At 36.3% G+C, this 14,897-nt stretch overlaps 1 protein-coding gene across 2 annotated transcripts in view; it reads right to left on the bottom strand.

Annotated features, from left to right (window-relative positions):
- Positions 1–2,522: 2,522 nt before the first annotated feature.
- LOC145593651 (uncharacterized) overlaps positions 2,523–14,897 on the bottom strand; it is a 12,841-nt gene continuing 466 nt past the window's right edge. Inside the window, exons 1-14 of one of the 2 annotated variants that reach the window (XM_081649941.1) lie at positions 14,714–14,897; positions 14,528–14,620; positions 12,989–13,051; positions 12,510–12,596; positions 12,246–12,398; positions 11,965–12,119; positions 10,638–10,872; positions 10,418–10,528; positions 9,235–10,293; positions 8,856–9,107; positions 5,971–6,156; positions 4,712–5,866; positions 3,731–4,081; positions 2,523–3,411 (exon numbers count right to left, since the gene is read on the bottom strand). The exon at positions 14,714–14,897 is cut by the window's right edge and continues 466 nt beyond it. In XM_081649941.1, coding sequence (XP_081506067.1) covers positions 3,100–3,411; positions 3,731–4,081; positions 4,712–5,866; positions 5,971–6,156; positions 8,856–9,107; positions 9,235–10,293; positions 10,418–10,528; positions 10,638–10,872; positions 11,965–12,119; positions 12,246–12,398; positions 12,510–12,596; positions 12,989–13,051; positions 14,528–14,620; positions 14,714–14,897 — 4,396 coding nt within the window. In that variant the 3' untranslated portion in view covers positions 2,523–3,099. The remainder of the gene's footprint in view (positions 3,412–3,730; positions 4,082–4,711; positions 5,867–5,970; positions 6,157–8,855; positions 9,108–9,234; positions 10,294–10,417; positions 10,529–10,637; positions 10,873–11,964; positions 12,120–12,245; positions 12,399–12,509; positions 12,597–12,988; positions 13,052–14,527; positions 14,621–14,713) is intronic. The other variant, XM_081649942.1, reaches the window with a different exon arrangement.

Below are 14,897 nucleotides of genomic sequence, written 5' to 3'. Positions count from 1 at the left end.
TTCGCGACCAGGCCCAAAAACCTCAAAATTCCTCAAAAAGCGTGGATTATAACCTTCAATTTTATAATTTTTTTTACCTATTTTCGCCCGGAAATAAAAATTGCCGAGGTGTTTACCATGGTACCTAATAGCCTCCGGGAGTCCAATTGGATCGGTGGAACCATCCAATATGTCCTGAAACGGTCATTTTACCCGTTCGCAACTTGCACCGATTTCGTAAGCTCAAGCCTACCACGGACGTTTATTACAACATATAATGATCATATATGGTTTCAAACGACATTATATGACCCCGAGATGTATCTCTTAGGGTGTTAAGGCTTTTCGCTATCGGCCCCAAAACCTCAAAATTTTCTCAAAAAGCTTGGATTATAGCCTTCAATTTTATTTTTTTGACCTTTTTTCCCCCGAAAATAAAAATTGCCGAGCTGTTTACCATGGTCTCCAATACCCTCCGGGTGTCCAATTTGGTCAGTGGAACCATCCAATATACCCTTTAACGGTCATTTTACCCATTCACAACTTGCATTGATTTCGTAAATTCAAGTCTACCACGTACGTTTACGACAACATAAAATGATCATATATGGTTTCAAACGGCATTATATGACCTCGAGATATATCCCCTAGGGTCTCAAGACTTTTTTTCACCAGGCCCCGAAACCTTAAAATTAACTCAAAAAGTGTATAGCCTTTAATTTTGTAATTTTTTGACTTTTTTTTTCGCCCGGAAATAAAAATTACCAGCATGTTTACCATGGTCCCTAATACCCTCTGGAAATCCAATTAGGTCGGTGGAACTATCCAATATACCCTTAAACGGTCATTTTGGCCGTTCACAACTTGAAGTGATTTCGTAGACTCAAGCCTACCATGGAAGTTTATGACAACATATACTGATCATTTGTGGTTTCAAATAGCATTATATGACCCGGAGATGTATCCCTTAGGGTTTCAAGGCTTTTCGCAACCGGGCCCCGAAGCCTCAAAATTCCTCAAAAAGCGTGGATTATAGCCTTCAATTTTGTAATTTTTTTAACTTTTTTTTCGCCCAGAACTAAAAATTGCCGAGATGTTTACCATAGTCCCTAATACCCTCTGGGAGTCCAATTGGGTCGGTGGAAACATCTAATATGCCTTTAAACGGTCGTTTGACCCGTTCACAACTTGTAGTGATTTCTTAAACTCAAGCTTACCACGGACGTTTATGACAACATATAATGATCATATATGGTTTCAAACGACATTATATGACACCGAGATATATTCCCTAGGGTTTCAACACTTTTCGCCACCAGGCCCCGAAACCTCAAAATTCCTCAAAAAGCGTGGATTATAGCCTTCAATTTTGTAATTTTTTGACTTTTTTCGCCCGGAACCAAAAATTGCCGAGATGTTTACTATAGTCCCTAATACCCTCTGGGAGTCCAATTGGGTCGGTGGAAACATCTAATATGCCCTTAAACGGCCGTTTAACCCGTTTACAACTTGTAGTGATTTTTTAAACTCAAGCCTACCACGGACGTTTATGACAGCATATAATGATCATATATAGTTTCAAACGGCATTATATGACACCGATATATATCTCCTAGGGTCTCAACACTTTTCGCCACCGGGCCCCGAAACCTCAAAATTTCCTCAAAAAACGTGAATTATAGTCTTTGATTTTGTAATTTTTTGACATTTTTTCGCCCGAAAATAATAAATTGCCGAGATGTTTACCATGGTCTCTAATAGCCTCCGGGAGTCCAATTGGGTCGATGGAACCATCCAATATGTCCTGAAACGACCATTTTACTCGTTCACAACTTGCACTGATTTTGTAAACTCAAGCCTACCACGGACGTTTATGACAACATATAATGATCATATATGGTTTCAAACGGCATTATATGACCCCAAGATGTATCTCTAAGGGTCTATTCTCATTGACTGAACTCAGCTGAGTTGAACTGAACTTATTAGAGTTGAACTGAACTGAATATTTTATAAGATAAGGAAATTAGGAGCTGAACTGAACTGAACTTATTAGAGCTGAACTAAATTGAACTGAAAATAAACGTACGAGATTATGCCCTTACTGTAACAAGAAAAGAAGAGAGTTAGTGAAAAGTGAGTCCCTAATTTACTTGTTTGGGTAGCAAACTCTGTGTTTTATTGATATTATGAAGTACTTCGTATTATATAGCATACTAGCATGTGGATTATGTGGTGGGATAAGCAAAGATAAAGAGTGTTAATTTTTTTTCCATAAAAGGAATAACGAAAAAGTTGAAAAAAAATTTACCATAGAAAGTTGGAAAAATAAAACACAAGAAGTTGCCTCAAAAAAATAAAACATAAGAAGTATTCTTCCTCACCTCCCTCACTCTGTTTGTGAAGTAGCTCTCTCTGTTTGTGTCAAGAATGATTTGGAAAGTTTGGCTCAACATACATAAAAAGACTCTTTAGAATAAGCTATTCAGAATTGTGACAGCTGCTAACATGATAATTACTCGGTGTGCAAATTTTTGAAGGCATAATCAGAAAAATGTTCTTTTCTTGTTATACTGATCAAGATCTTCAAGGTCAGTAAAACTTAAGGTTACATCAACCTGTATACAGTACAGTACAAAATTGAATTGATCTAATCTACGGCTAAAACCACTATGAAACACCGTCTTTTCCTAACCCCTCCAAAGCAGTTCTACATTGCTTCTGAAATTAGCAACCCCATGATTGCCATATTGCCTAGCTCATTCAGACATTGCCGGATTGCACCCACCAGATATCTTGCTCAGTAATTTTCACGCTACCAGGGTTACAGAAGAAGAAATTCATTTACAAGAATCATAGAGCTGAAGGCTTACATAGTTACATCAAAGAATATACTCGATTCCTCGATAAGCAGCTCAAATCATCACGTACTAGAGGTTCAGCAGTCTACTACGTGTGGCATTTAAAACAAAGAGCTAACTGGCCACTTTTGTTGAACCTCTTTTGTTGACATGGCTATACTGACTAGTATAAGAGGATAAAAACAAGGTTGAACGTTGCTAAATCCAGCTGCATAAGACATCACCATGCAAAACATCACCTTTTGACACTCCCATCAACTTACTCCTCCATATTGGAGGCAGCAAGATCAGCATCACCATCTGTTACAGCGTTTTCTGTTACACGAACCTCAGGATTCTCTATTTGCACATCTCCATTTTGACCAATCTTATCTTCTTCCATTTCTGTACTTTCCTTAGAGTTATTTCCAGGCGGGACTTGCTCTGATTTGCCGTTTTCCAAGACAGATCCTTCTGTCTCCATGTCATTCACTGAGGTCAGGTCTTCCTGTCCATTCTGGATGGGTTCTCCCACAGACAGATCTCCTTGTTCAAAATTAACTGAATTATATTGGAGGCTCATCATCCTTGCCTGCAGCATCAGAATATACATGTCAGAAAAAACCCAAAATTCGTCTCCCAGCAAAATATAAAACAGATTTCCAATATACTATACTTCCCATCTTAAATTAGGGCTTGCCTAACTTTCTCTTTAAAACATTTTTTTTTTAAAATCATCTATACTTCCCACAGCCCAACTTTATTTTTCTTGCTTTAAAATCTGTGACACAAGATTAAACTATGTAAACTTCAACAGGGAAGGAGTAGGTGCATTCTAAGGCTAGAAACGATCAACTTTTGTAATGCAGCTAGTTGACAATTATACAAAAATATAAGACAAGTCAGCACACCTGGTCAACCTGATGTCTTTTGTAGTTCACAATATTAGCCATCTCTTCCACACCACTGACAAGATAGGCTGGACCTGTGTCCTCAACATGACGATCTGTGAAAGGCATGTTCTCTGTCAAGTTTAAAGCAAGGTGATCAGGTCTCTGTAGAAGACGCTGGAAAGTAGGTTGTAGTTCATAGCACTGCTCAAACAATGAACGGCGGCAGAAAACATAGAGGCCAAGTCTTGCACGAGACATTGCAACAACCAATCTTCTCACATCGCGCAAGTGACCCACAAATCGACTGCGCACCAGCGACAATAAGATAAAATCATTCTGCTGACCTTGAAACTTATCCACTGTTGTGACCTGAAATTAAAGTCGAAAGAGGGTAAATATAGTGCAGAAATAAATTTACTAGGAGTCAAGAGTGAAGCAGAGTCTTTTATAGATCACCTCTACTGATATGCATGTCTATGATATAGTTCCTCCGTTCTATTATATTGCAACAAGGAGGAAATTACACATCCCAAAGCACATTTTATACGCTAAATACTTATAATTGTGTAAGAGTAAAAATTATAAAAAGTTGATATCGTGAAAGTATTTTATGAGACGAATCCAACTAGATCCCACATGACTATATTTTGCTTAACGTATAAATCATATTAAATGGTCAAACAAGAGTGATGAATAGTGCAAAAAGTCCATTGTTGCAATATTAATAGAACAGAGGAAGTATTAATAATTGAAGGCCAAAAGGTAGCATAACTAATCTGTTAATCATCTTTTAACAGCCTATACAGTAAGGAATGCCCACGATAAACTTCCACTATGACTACGATCAGGATGCATTCATGCAAATCAGAAAACTAAGCCTAGCTTTAAAGAAGATAGATACTTTCCATTATAGCTGCTTGTGCTTGAATGCAATAAGAATACTAATACCAACATTTTCTATTTTGAACAATGAGTTCGACATTGAAGGAATTGGCTTACCTTGTTTGGGGGGCCAATAATGTCGTATGGAACGCATCTTCTGCTTATAACATCACGAATGAGGAATTTTTGGCCATTATAAGTAGTTAAGATGGATATCTTATTTGCAGGATAACCCAACAGGCGCATGTATATGTAAACACTAACAATGTATTCAGCCTCTCCCTCATTCTGATAGAACCAGGGTGAAGGAGCACTTTCACCTTTGCCATTATAATCCGGCACATCTACTAACTGATAATCATAAGAAAACCCAGCATTTGCTCTATTAAAAATAGTTTCTTCCTTGACATAGGGAAGGTCTCCCAGCTCTCTATACCTCCAGTTGTAAAGTTTAGCTATGCTTGGTCGTGCTCGACCCTGAGCATTAAGCTCAATATAGGGAATGCCTAGACGAACAAAACGAGTAAAAAGACTTTGATCCATGTGGCTATACTTCTGAAAGGCCATGTTTTTTACAACTGGAGGCAGCTGGTGATGATCACCAATTAATATGCAACGTTTAAGACGTGCATAACCATCTTCCTGTCTCTGCAGCAACATTGGAATAAAAGTTTCAATTTCCAGGATTTGTGCACTTTCTTCCATCAATAGGTTGTCATATTTGAATCCAATCTGAAGGAAATCCTTTCTCTTGAGAGCTGCATGCGTGCAAGTCATAGCAACAATTTTTGCCTGCTTAGTCATTAGGTAGTTAGCTCTATCCACAGTTGATTTCAGCAATTCAAATGCTCTACACTCTTCAAGCTCCTGAAACACGGTTTTGAGATGGCGAAAACATCCTTTGGCAGCCCGCATATCTCTATCGAAGGATTTTCCAGTAAAGATTGGCTGAGGGGCATCAGAAAAAAACTCTTTAAATGGGAAGCGGTCCTGAACAAATGTTGGATTATCTTTATTATCAGAACAGGCAGCTAGAAATTGCTCCCAACGTGAGTAGACATGAAGCAGCCAAAAGAACCCAGCTGTTTCACAAGTGTAGCCTACATCTTCAGGAAGCTGAAGAGATCGCGCTAACCTCTCCACCTCATTAAGCAGTTCCAAACGTCGCACAAGCATTGCATTAACACGACCTTGACGACTGAAGTCCAGATCAGTTGCTAATTCCTGTTCACCTTGTCCTAATCGAAGAAGATAACGAGCGGGCACATCTCTCTAACCAAAACAACAAAAGACAATTAAACGGTGTATTAATCAAGCAAAGTATACAGGTCATCCAAAAATAATACAACATATGTCAGCCAACAAGCTATAGCTACCTCCATTATCTTTTCAAAAAGATCATTCAGAGCCTGATTGGAGTGTGTTATAATTAAAGTTCTCTGGGAAGGACAATTGTGATATAGAACATTTAGGATCTGCACAGCTGTATCAGTCTTTCCAGTACCAGGTGGACCTACTACCATAGTCAAGCCTGGCTGAACACCAGAGATAATTGCCCCAACCTGCCAAAGGTACAAACAGAAATTGAGGATTAGAAATCAATTATATATTTTGTCTTACAAGACATGGTATATGAGTCAGTTCCATGGTGTGCTTTATCATGAAGATGAAAGCTGCAGTTTTGAAGCAACATATTCAAGTCTAGCAGCTATGTAAAAAGGATAGGTAGATAGCACTAATAAAATGAGGAAACAAAAATCTTCCATATCAATAAAATGGCACAAGAAAACAGAAGATAAACATCTGAGAAAATTAGAATACTGGAGTGCAGAAACTTATTCAAGTAACACCAATTCCAGTGTAAAGATCAACTATGGGACCAGAACTTTCTCACTGCTAAGGACTTAAGATTCAGCTCACGTTATCTTATCCATTAAAAGAACAGAAATCTATATATAAAAAAATAAAAAATAAATAAATAAAATAAAATAAAATAAAAATTATATGCAAACTAAACTTATAATCTGCGCTCATCCTATCATTACCCCGCACCCACCCCTCCTGCCCCCTTTCTCACTGCTAAGGACTTAAGATTCAGCTCACGTTATCTTATCCATTAAAAGAACAGAAATCTATGTATAAAAAAATAAAAAATAAATAAATAAATAAAATAAAATAAAAATAAAAATAAAAATTATATGCAAACTAAACTTATAATCTGCGCTCATCCTATCATTACCCCGCACCCACCCCTCCTGCCCCCTTTCTCACTGCTAAGGACTTAAGATTCAGCTCACGTTATCTTATCCATTAAAAGAACAGAAATCTATATATAAAAAAATAAAAAATAAATAAAATAAAATAAAAATTATATGCAAACTAAACTTATAATCTGCGCTCATCCTATCATTAACCCGCACCCACCCCTCCTCCCCCCCCCCCCCCCCCACACACACACACACACACACAAACCCTCTCTACATTGCGTATGTATTGGTCACCATCTTATTTAAAAAAAAAAAAACTTAATTTGAAGATACAAACCCAAATCTTGATTATTATAGTGATTTGCGCATGGAGGAGTAGATGTGAACATAAAAGGATATACATTCGAATTACCATCCTCATATCCTATAAGAGCTATAAATACATCAAAGTTTAAACAACGCTTCCACAAAAGATAAGGCTTGCGCTCTCACTTCCTATTCACTGCCCCATTGATAATGTCAAAAGCTCTTACTCTTTAGTACTTTGTATATATTATGTTTGCTTTTCATGGATGACAACACTTGCATTTCCTGATTTCTGAATCAAGTGCTTCAATGTATTGTTGTTATCATAGAAGTTTTCTGGGATGAAATTTTGCAACTAAAATTTTAGTTGTGAGCATTTGTTATTTGAGTGAACTTAATGCTGTGCTTCTGATTCAAATTCTTCAGTTGGTAATGTAATCTAGATGACATTAATTTCATTTCTTGAGATGATGGTTGTCAATTGCTTCTCATTTTTGAAGCAAAACTAAGTTACTAAGGATTTAATTGGATAAGTTTGAGGTCATTAGCTTATATGCACTATAAATACAGAAAGAGAATAGATTACTTTTTTTGCAACATGTTTAGCATCTTGAGTTAAGACTTTGCACTACTTTTTTCTTGCCCCAAGTGACTAACAGCTACGTCCTCTATATACAATTAGTTGCACAGTATTTATTTTGTGTTAAGAGTTAAGACTTAACAAAATAAAAAAAAATGATTTCAATACATAGTCATGCAAAATCCTGTTAGATTCATATCAACATATACACAAACAATATCAAATTATTAAATTTCGTTACTAATTGACAATTAAACATATTGAAGGTCAAAGATGTGCATCAGCAAGATTTAAAGTCAAAATGTTGCAACTCAAAGTGAACAGATGAAGTATCATGACAATAATGAATCATCAGAATGCTAAAAGTATAGAGAGGACAAAAAGCAAAAAAAACAATAAAATTCATGGTCGAAGATTTTGCAAATTAAATACTGCCACCTACTTCCCACAACTTATGCTGTATTTCATGATCTTGGGTTCTTCATAAAGGAGGTGATTATTCTAGTTGGTTTTTCAATATCAAAGTAAACTTTTATGCTGAAAATCTGAGTTATGAAGGTGAAGAATTAGAGTGAGAGGAGAAAGAATATAAAGTGAATTAAATAGAGGGGGAAGGGGGAGGGATGTTGTATCCAACACATATTCTAAATAAGTTTTTGTTTCTTGCAGGCAAATATAAACTAGTATAACTCAGCAGTCAGTTAGTAGAATCAGCAAGTCAGCAGCCAGGGTTGTAAACAAAGAATTAAAACTAATAAAGAATACCGTCCTTGATAAGTTTTGATAAAAGGTCCCAAAAGTACCGTTACAAACATCAAAGATTAAAAGAACACAAGCAAGAGACCATGCCAGCGCAGCTACCATTGGAACATGAAAATCAGAGCGACGAGTTTCTTTTATTAAGTAGCACAAATCAATCACAACTAATATTCAACTACATCTTAGGTGTAGTAGAAAATTCTCAATGTCACACACACACACACACACACACACACACACACAAAGACATTGCTTTTTTAAAGTTGCTTTCATTTAAACCTAAGTGTAATGATGATTTTAGATTCAGAAACCAGCAATACAGTAATACTCCCTACAAAAAAAGCAATGCTGCACAAGCATGAAGGAATCCTTTAACCCACGTCATTATATCATAAGTTAAAGTATGCACCTGAGTAGGGGTAAATCTAACTGTGTTCTGTTTTGGCTTGTCTTGGGGGTATGGACCTGGATCAGGAGGAATATATGTCTCAACAACGAGCCTTTCTTGAATTGCATTGACATCACCATCCCTGGAGGCAGTTATATTAGATTTGTTGCCAGGGAGAGCTTGAACATTGCTTTTCAGCGTCTTTGGAAGTTTAATTTGAAATGGAGGCTCCGGATGCAAGTTCTCTGAACCATCAGGATTAACAAAAGAAATCTGAAACCAAAAGGTGAAATGAAAACAAAATATTATCTTACGTACCTTAATTGTTCTGGTGAACCAAAAAAGAAATGTATGATTGATTCAAAGAAAACAGCATTAAACTATGTCAGATATCACACACCTGATAATTTGAAAAACTGTCCTTCAAATGATTGGCATCCAGAAAAGTATCCTTAAAATCTACAGTCTCCAAAAGATCAGGCATGTTAGTCCACTGAGCAGCTGAAGGATTCCCATAACCCAAAAATATGTTGTGCAACCAATCAGGAACAATACACGTTTCATTCATAAGATCTCTAATAGATTCTAAAATGGCCTTGAAATTATTTTCCTTCGGTTTTCTCCGCATTAAAATGTTAAAAGTTCCATAGACATCTTCAGCTCCTTTCTCTGCAATATCTGTGACATCCATGTGGTATTGTGCTGCGTCTAGTGCAACAGTTACAGTTCTCAATTCACCCTTAGGAGGTTTCCACTCGTCACGTTTTATTTTTCCAGTAAAATCATTCATCAGACCTCCTTCCTCATCCCGGATCTCTATCACTTCACATCCACGTACACAATGAAGCCCAAGCCGTTGAGGAACAGTTGCCTTAGATGCTTCCTCTGTGCTCAATGGCTCAAATGAAGGGCGTATAGAAAGCAAAAATAAAACATCATGCTCTTTTAATCCATCCCATTCAGATCTTATGTGTGATCTATAACTGGAAATGCTGTAAGTAACTTTTGCAGTAACTGCTGCTGGTTTTACTTCCCCAATGTTAGGTTGCTTCACCTCACTAATCCTAAATTCCCTAATGGGTACGGCCATTCTTGACCAACCACGGAAAGCTGTTTCCCCTTCATTATTGATATAGGCAAGAAGGTGCGGCACAGCTTCCTGAATATCCTCCCGAATTTCATATGTAGACTCCAAGCGAAAAAGATTAAAATTTCTCAACAAATAATCATGAAGGGTCAAAAACTGCAAATTAAGTTTAGGGAGAGCCAGGCATCCTTCTCCAGAGTAGTTAATGTTAGGTACAAGACTTTCATCCCACATAATTTGCTCATTTGGGTAGAGTGGGAGAGCATTTATGGCTTCCTTCTGAGACTTTTGTTTCTCAAAAAAGGATACCATAATTTCAATTAAAAAATCAACCCTGTCTGACCATGGATCATTGTTTGAAATGAGTTTGAGCTGTGCATAAAAGGAAAAAGCAAAGGAAAACATTAGCAAACATATAACATACATAGGGGTACACAAAGGGATGCAGTCTGGAAACCAGTCAACACACGTTACTTTAATAAAGCGTAAAACAAACCTTAGAGCACACTAGGTCTTTGAGCTCATTAGGCGAAAGAACAGAAAGTTTCTTTGAAAGATCAACTCGCTTGTGTATTGCACCAACATTCGCTAAAGCCAGCTCCCGCAACTGAGGAACAAAAAGCATACATAAGGTTACATGAACAAGTAGCTTAATATTTTAAAGGACAAGTTGTAATCACTTCACAGCTTTATTAACACAATCAAAGTCCACGAACCTTGGGAATTTTCTTAAAAGCAAGCAATTGAAAGGATTGAAAGCGATCATAGTGTGCTTGAACGACCTCATCATCAGTCAGTTGAGTCCCTTCGTGATCATTGATCTCAAATGTTTCATAGAATTGTAACAAGTCAACCAGTTGTGAAAACAGCTTTCCTCTTACATGAGTATAAAGTTCACTCAAGTGACATTTGGCAACAACTGCAACATCAGCCACCAAAGGCCTCAAGTATCTAGCATAGCCAACAGAAATGAAATAAGGAAAATGACTTAAAGCAATAATGTGATTACGTTACCATCAGTATCGGGGAAATATCAGTAAGGAAGTTAATACTCTGTGTAAAAATTCAAAGCACATAATGATAGCTAGATAAAATATGACATATACAACCAATAATTATTGTGCCTCCTAATTTCTGTTCTTTAATTCTTTTTCTAGAATCCTAACGATGAGCACCTGAGAACCCTTCTATTTTCATGAGAATACACATTATGGAACATAAAATGGGAATAAAAAATAAAATAAATAAGAGAAATGCATATAATCAAAAGGTAGGAAATGCTGAAAAGTATTTTTAATTAAAGGAAACTAATTAAACAGCTACGAAGTTCCAACTAATTCGTTGCAAAAGAAAATAGTTCCAACATTTCACATATATAAATTAAGTGTACATCATTCTATTATGAGTTATGAAAACAAAACTACATCATTTTCTTGCATGTATGTAGTCTCATTTTGAAAATAGCTATGGTTCCATTTCCTGCTCAACAAGAGAAAGTTCAGAAAACTCAAGAAAGCTACCATCATGCATGATATCAAATAGATCCCTGGCGCATGGGATATAGGGACAGCCAGTAGGTGAGATATCAGTAACTAAAGCCAGAGAGAAAGCAAGATATAAGTCAATGCGTTCAGAATTCAGATCTGCAAGTGCAGAGAGATATTTCGAAGAATATGGATGGACCATATCTAGAGTTTTGTGGAAAAGAGAGGCAGAGAAGAATTGTATATATAGCTTTAAAAAAGGAACATTTTATATCCGCAGGTTTACTTTGGAAGGAGAAACATCAGCAGCCAGAAAGGGAGTCAATATTAAACAGGAAAGGGAGTCAATATTGTACAGGAGAGGGAATCACTATTGAAGTGTACAGGCATACTGCAGTTGAATAAAAATATACACTCCAAAGAATTCAGACTAAGACCTCACCCCCACCACCCTCCCCGCAAAATTCCCTCTAAAGAGAAACACAGTTTATGTTATCATGGTGAGCCCATTCAAGCAAGAATAAAATAAAATTGGAATCCTATCAGAGCACAACCATACCTCCTTGTTGGCAGTTGGCTTAGTAAATCAATAAGGAACTCCATAAACCTCTCACAGTACAAGACACAAGCATCATTAACTTCTCGTAAACCATTTGTACTAATTCTTTCTGAATCATCATGCTGTGTGGAGAAAAACACCTCAGAATCCAATACCTGCAAAGGTGCATGTGTAAGTACTTAAACTCTCATTAGTATACTCAAAAGGAACAAAACTATCAACCTCCAAGCATACATATTAGCAATCTAGAAAAAATAATAGACTCCATCAGAGGTACATACCCCCAAGAACTCCACGATGAGACTTCTCAAGAATGTTGCTTCCAGAGATTTTGATGGATCATAATTTTCTCCCCGCTTCTTAGCTTTCTTGGCTTCTGCCTTAGTCATCTTTTTCCATTTCTTTATCAAATCAGGGTTCAGACAAAGCTCCATCTGATCAGCAGTAAAACCAATATGATCAATAAATAGGGAAGATCAAAATTATTAAAAAATAAAATAAAATAAAAAATAATAGTGTGAAGCAATATCATCTTTAAACTCTACCTGAAAACGGCCATATGACAAGCTATGCCAGCATTGCAGACTTGCCAGTCTTAAAGCAGTATCACTGACAACTTCATCCTCCAAACTCTGCAAATACAGGTTCCATGAACATATTTTTTGTTAGATAATAGCTTCTCCTTGGAAACATTTTCTTAACAGATTATTTCCTCCCCCATTTTGTGAACTCTAATTCAAGGATATCATGTTTAAGATAAAACAAAAGGTAGAATTCAGCACATGTGCCGTGGTTTAACAGTGTGAAGCACTACAAATACTACTAAAAAATAAATAATTGCTTTAAAACATAACTACTTTATAGCATACTAATTAGCATAAAGTATTGCTTTTTATAAAACAGAAATCTGGTACTTATGTCCGAGGCAAAGACGACTCAAAATTCTACATGCTAACATCATGGATATAAGTAAATGACACAAGCGAACCCTCAAAAGCAACAATAAGGTGAAATGTTAGCACACCTGAAAGACATTAATCATGAAAACCAAGTAGTTGGTCTTCTCCGCAATGGTAAAGTGTTCCCCCTGCACCAAATATTACAAATAGTAAAATAAAAGTTAGAAGAGGAGTGCCTAATGTATCTATGGGATACATATAATAAACACATTTTGGGGCAAAATGAGAAAAAACATCCATCCAATCTATATATTGTGTACATATATTGTACTCGTACATGATATGATAAATATTGTATATGCTATTACATATGTTGTACTCTCTCTATCCCCAGATGAAAGTCTCGTTTGCCCTTTGCACCAGATTTTAGAATGATCAATAAAATTATAAGATAGTGGGGTTTTGTTGATTAAAGACGATCAAAATAAACAGATACTGAAGTTTGGTTGATAAAAAGTAAATTTAAAAAGCAAATAGTGGGGTTTGGTTGATTAAAAGGGATTAAGTATCAAATAAAGCTGAAATTAGATTTTATTTAGGGACAAGAGTTTTGGGTAAAATGGTTAAATGGGTGCAGAGGGATTATATGTTAAGATGCATATTATTACACAATTTGTACACTACTGTAAGAATATCAATTTGGAAAATAGATTCGTGTTAATCTAATGAATGTAATGCTTTTTTCCCTTTCTCTTTGTTTCAAATTTTCACTGTACGTGTGAATTTGCCATGACATATGTTTCTTACACATTAGTTATTTCCCCAAGTAAGGATGCTAAGAGAAAAAAAAATGAAAATTTGACTGCTTGTAAGTTTGTGACCATCAGGAAGGGGAGATTGCTGATGGAGAGAGCGCTAACATTCAAATTTTCAAAGCAAAGTAATTTACTCCATAAGATATTAAATAATAATGCAACATGCCAAACAATTAGCTACATATATGTGATATAACAGGACTTCAGCTTCCAAGTTTTCCTTTCTTAATTCTTTCCTATTCAAGGGGGGCAGAGATGATTGTTAAAGTAGATATCGTTCTCTAGATGCTATTCCAATAACCCACAAGTGTACATAACTAGTACACCAACCAGCTACATATAACACTATAACAGGACTTCAGCTTCCGATTGCTCTGCTTTCTTAATCCTTTCCTATTCGAGTGGCCTAGAGATGATTGATGAAAGTAATGATTATCTTCCAAACGACATTCCAATAACCCACAACCCACCTCCATAAACGAAATATATGTTGGTGTGTTCCATACTTCCATTCAACTTATATAAATTTAATATAAGTTCCAATAAGTTCACTTCACAGCTACAATAGTTCTGGCGAGTTCAATTCACCGTCAAATTCAGTTGAACAAAACATGCCATAAAAGATCATAGTCTTTCATTTGCCATAGTTAGGCTAAACTAAACTCCCCCATATTTTACATAACTCGAAGAATACAATCCGTGTTATACTTCGTACACATTTTTACAAGTTATAAGCATACTATGTAAATTCTAGAGCAACATTGCAAGCAGTTCTAAGTGCATAAATGAGCTTAAACAATTACAGAATCAATGCAAGTATCAAAGCAAAACATATAACAAAAACCAAACCTGTTCCTTAAGCCGAAGAACCCGCTCCAGGAATGCCTTGAACACATCTTTCCTGTCATGAAAACACACCCAAGCTGCCACATTCTCTCTGAACTGCAAAATATCCAACAAAAAACACCCATTAAAATTCCCAAAAACAAATTAAAAACACAAAACACGAAAAATACAATCAACTAACCAACCAACCTTCTCATTAATCATGAGTATCATAGACATAACATGCTCAAAACTAGCAGTTTCAGAATCAAAATACGGCCAAAGATAATTCTCCAAATACTGACTAATCTCCAAAATCATAACCCTTTGCAACGGCACCGGTTTTCGGCCCGATTTCACGAGCAACTCCTTGCGATAAATATCATTGACAAGC

This window comes from Chenopodium album, chromosome 19, assembly GCF_948465745.1.
Source record: "Chenopodium album chromosome 19, dcCheAlbu1.1, whole genome shotgun sequence".
In the NCBI taxonomy this organism is placed as follows: Eukaryota; Viridiplantae; Streptophyta; class Magnoliopsida; order Caryophyllales; family Amaranthaceae; genus Chenopodium; species Chenopodium album.
This window is presented reverse-complemented; position numbering and strand designations above follow the sequence as displayed.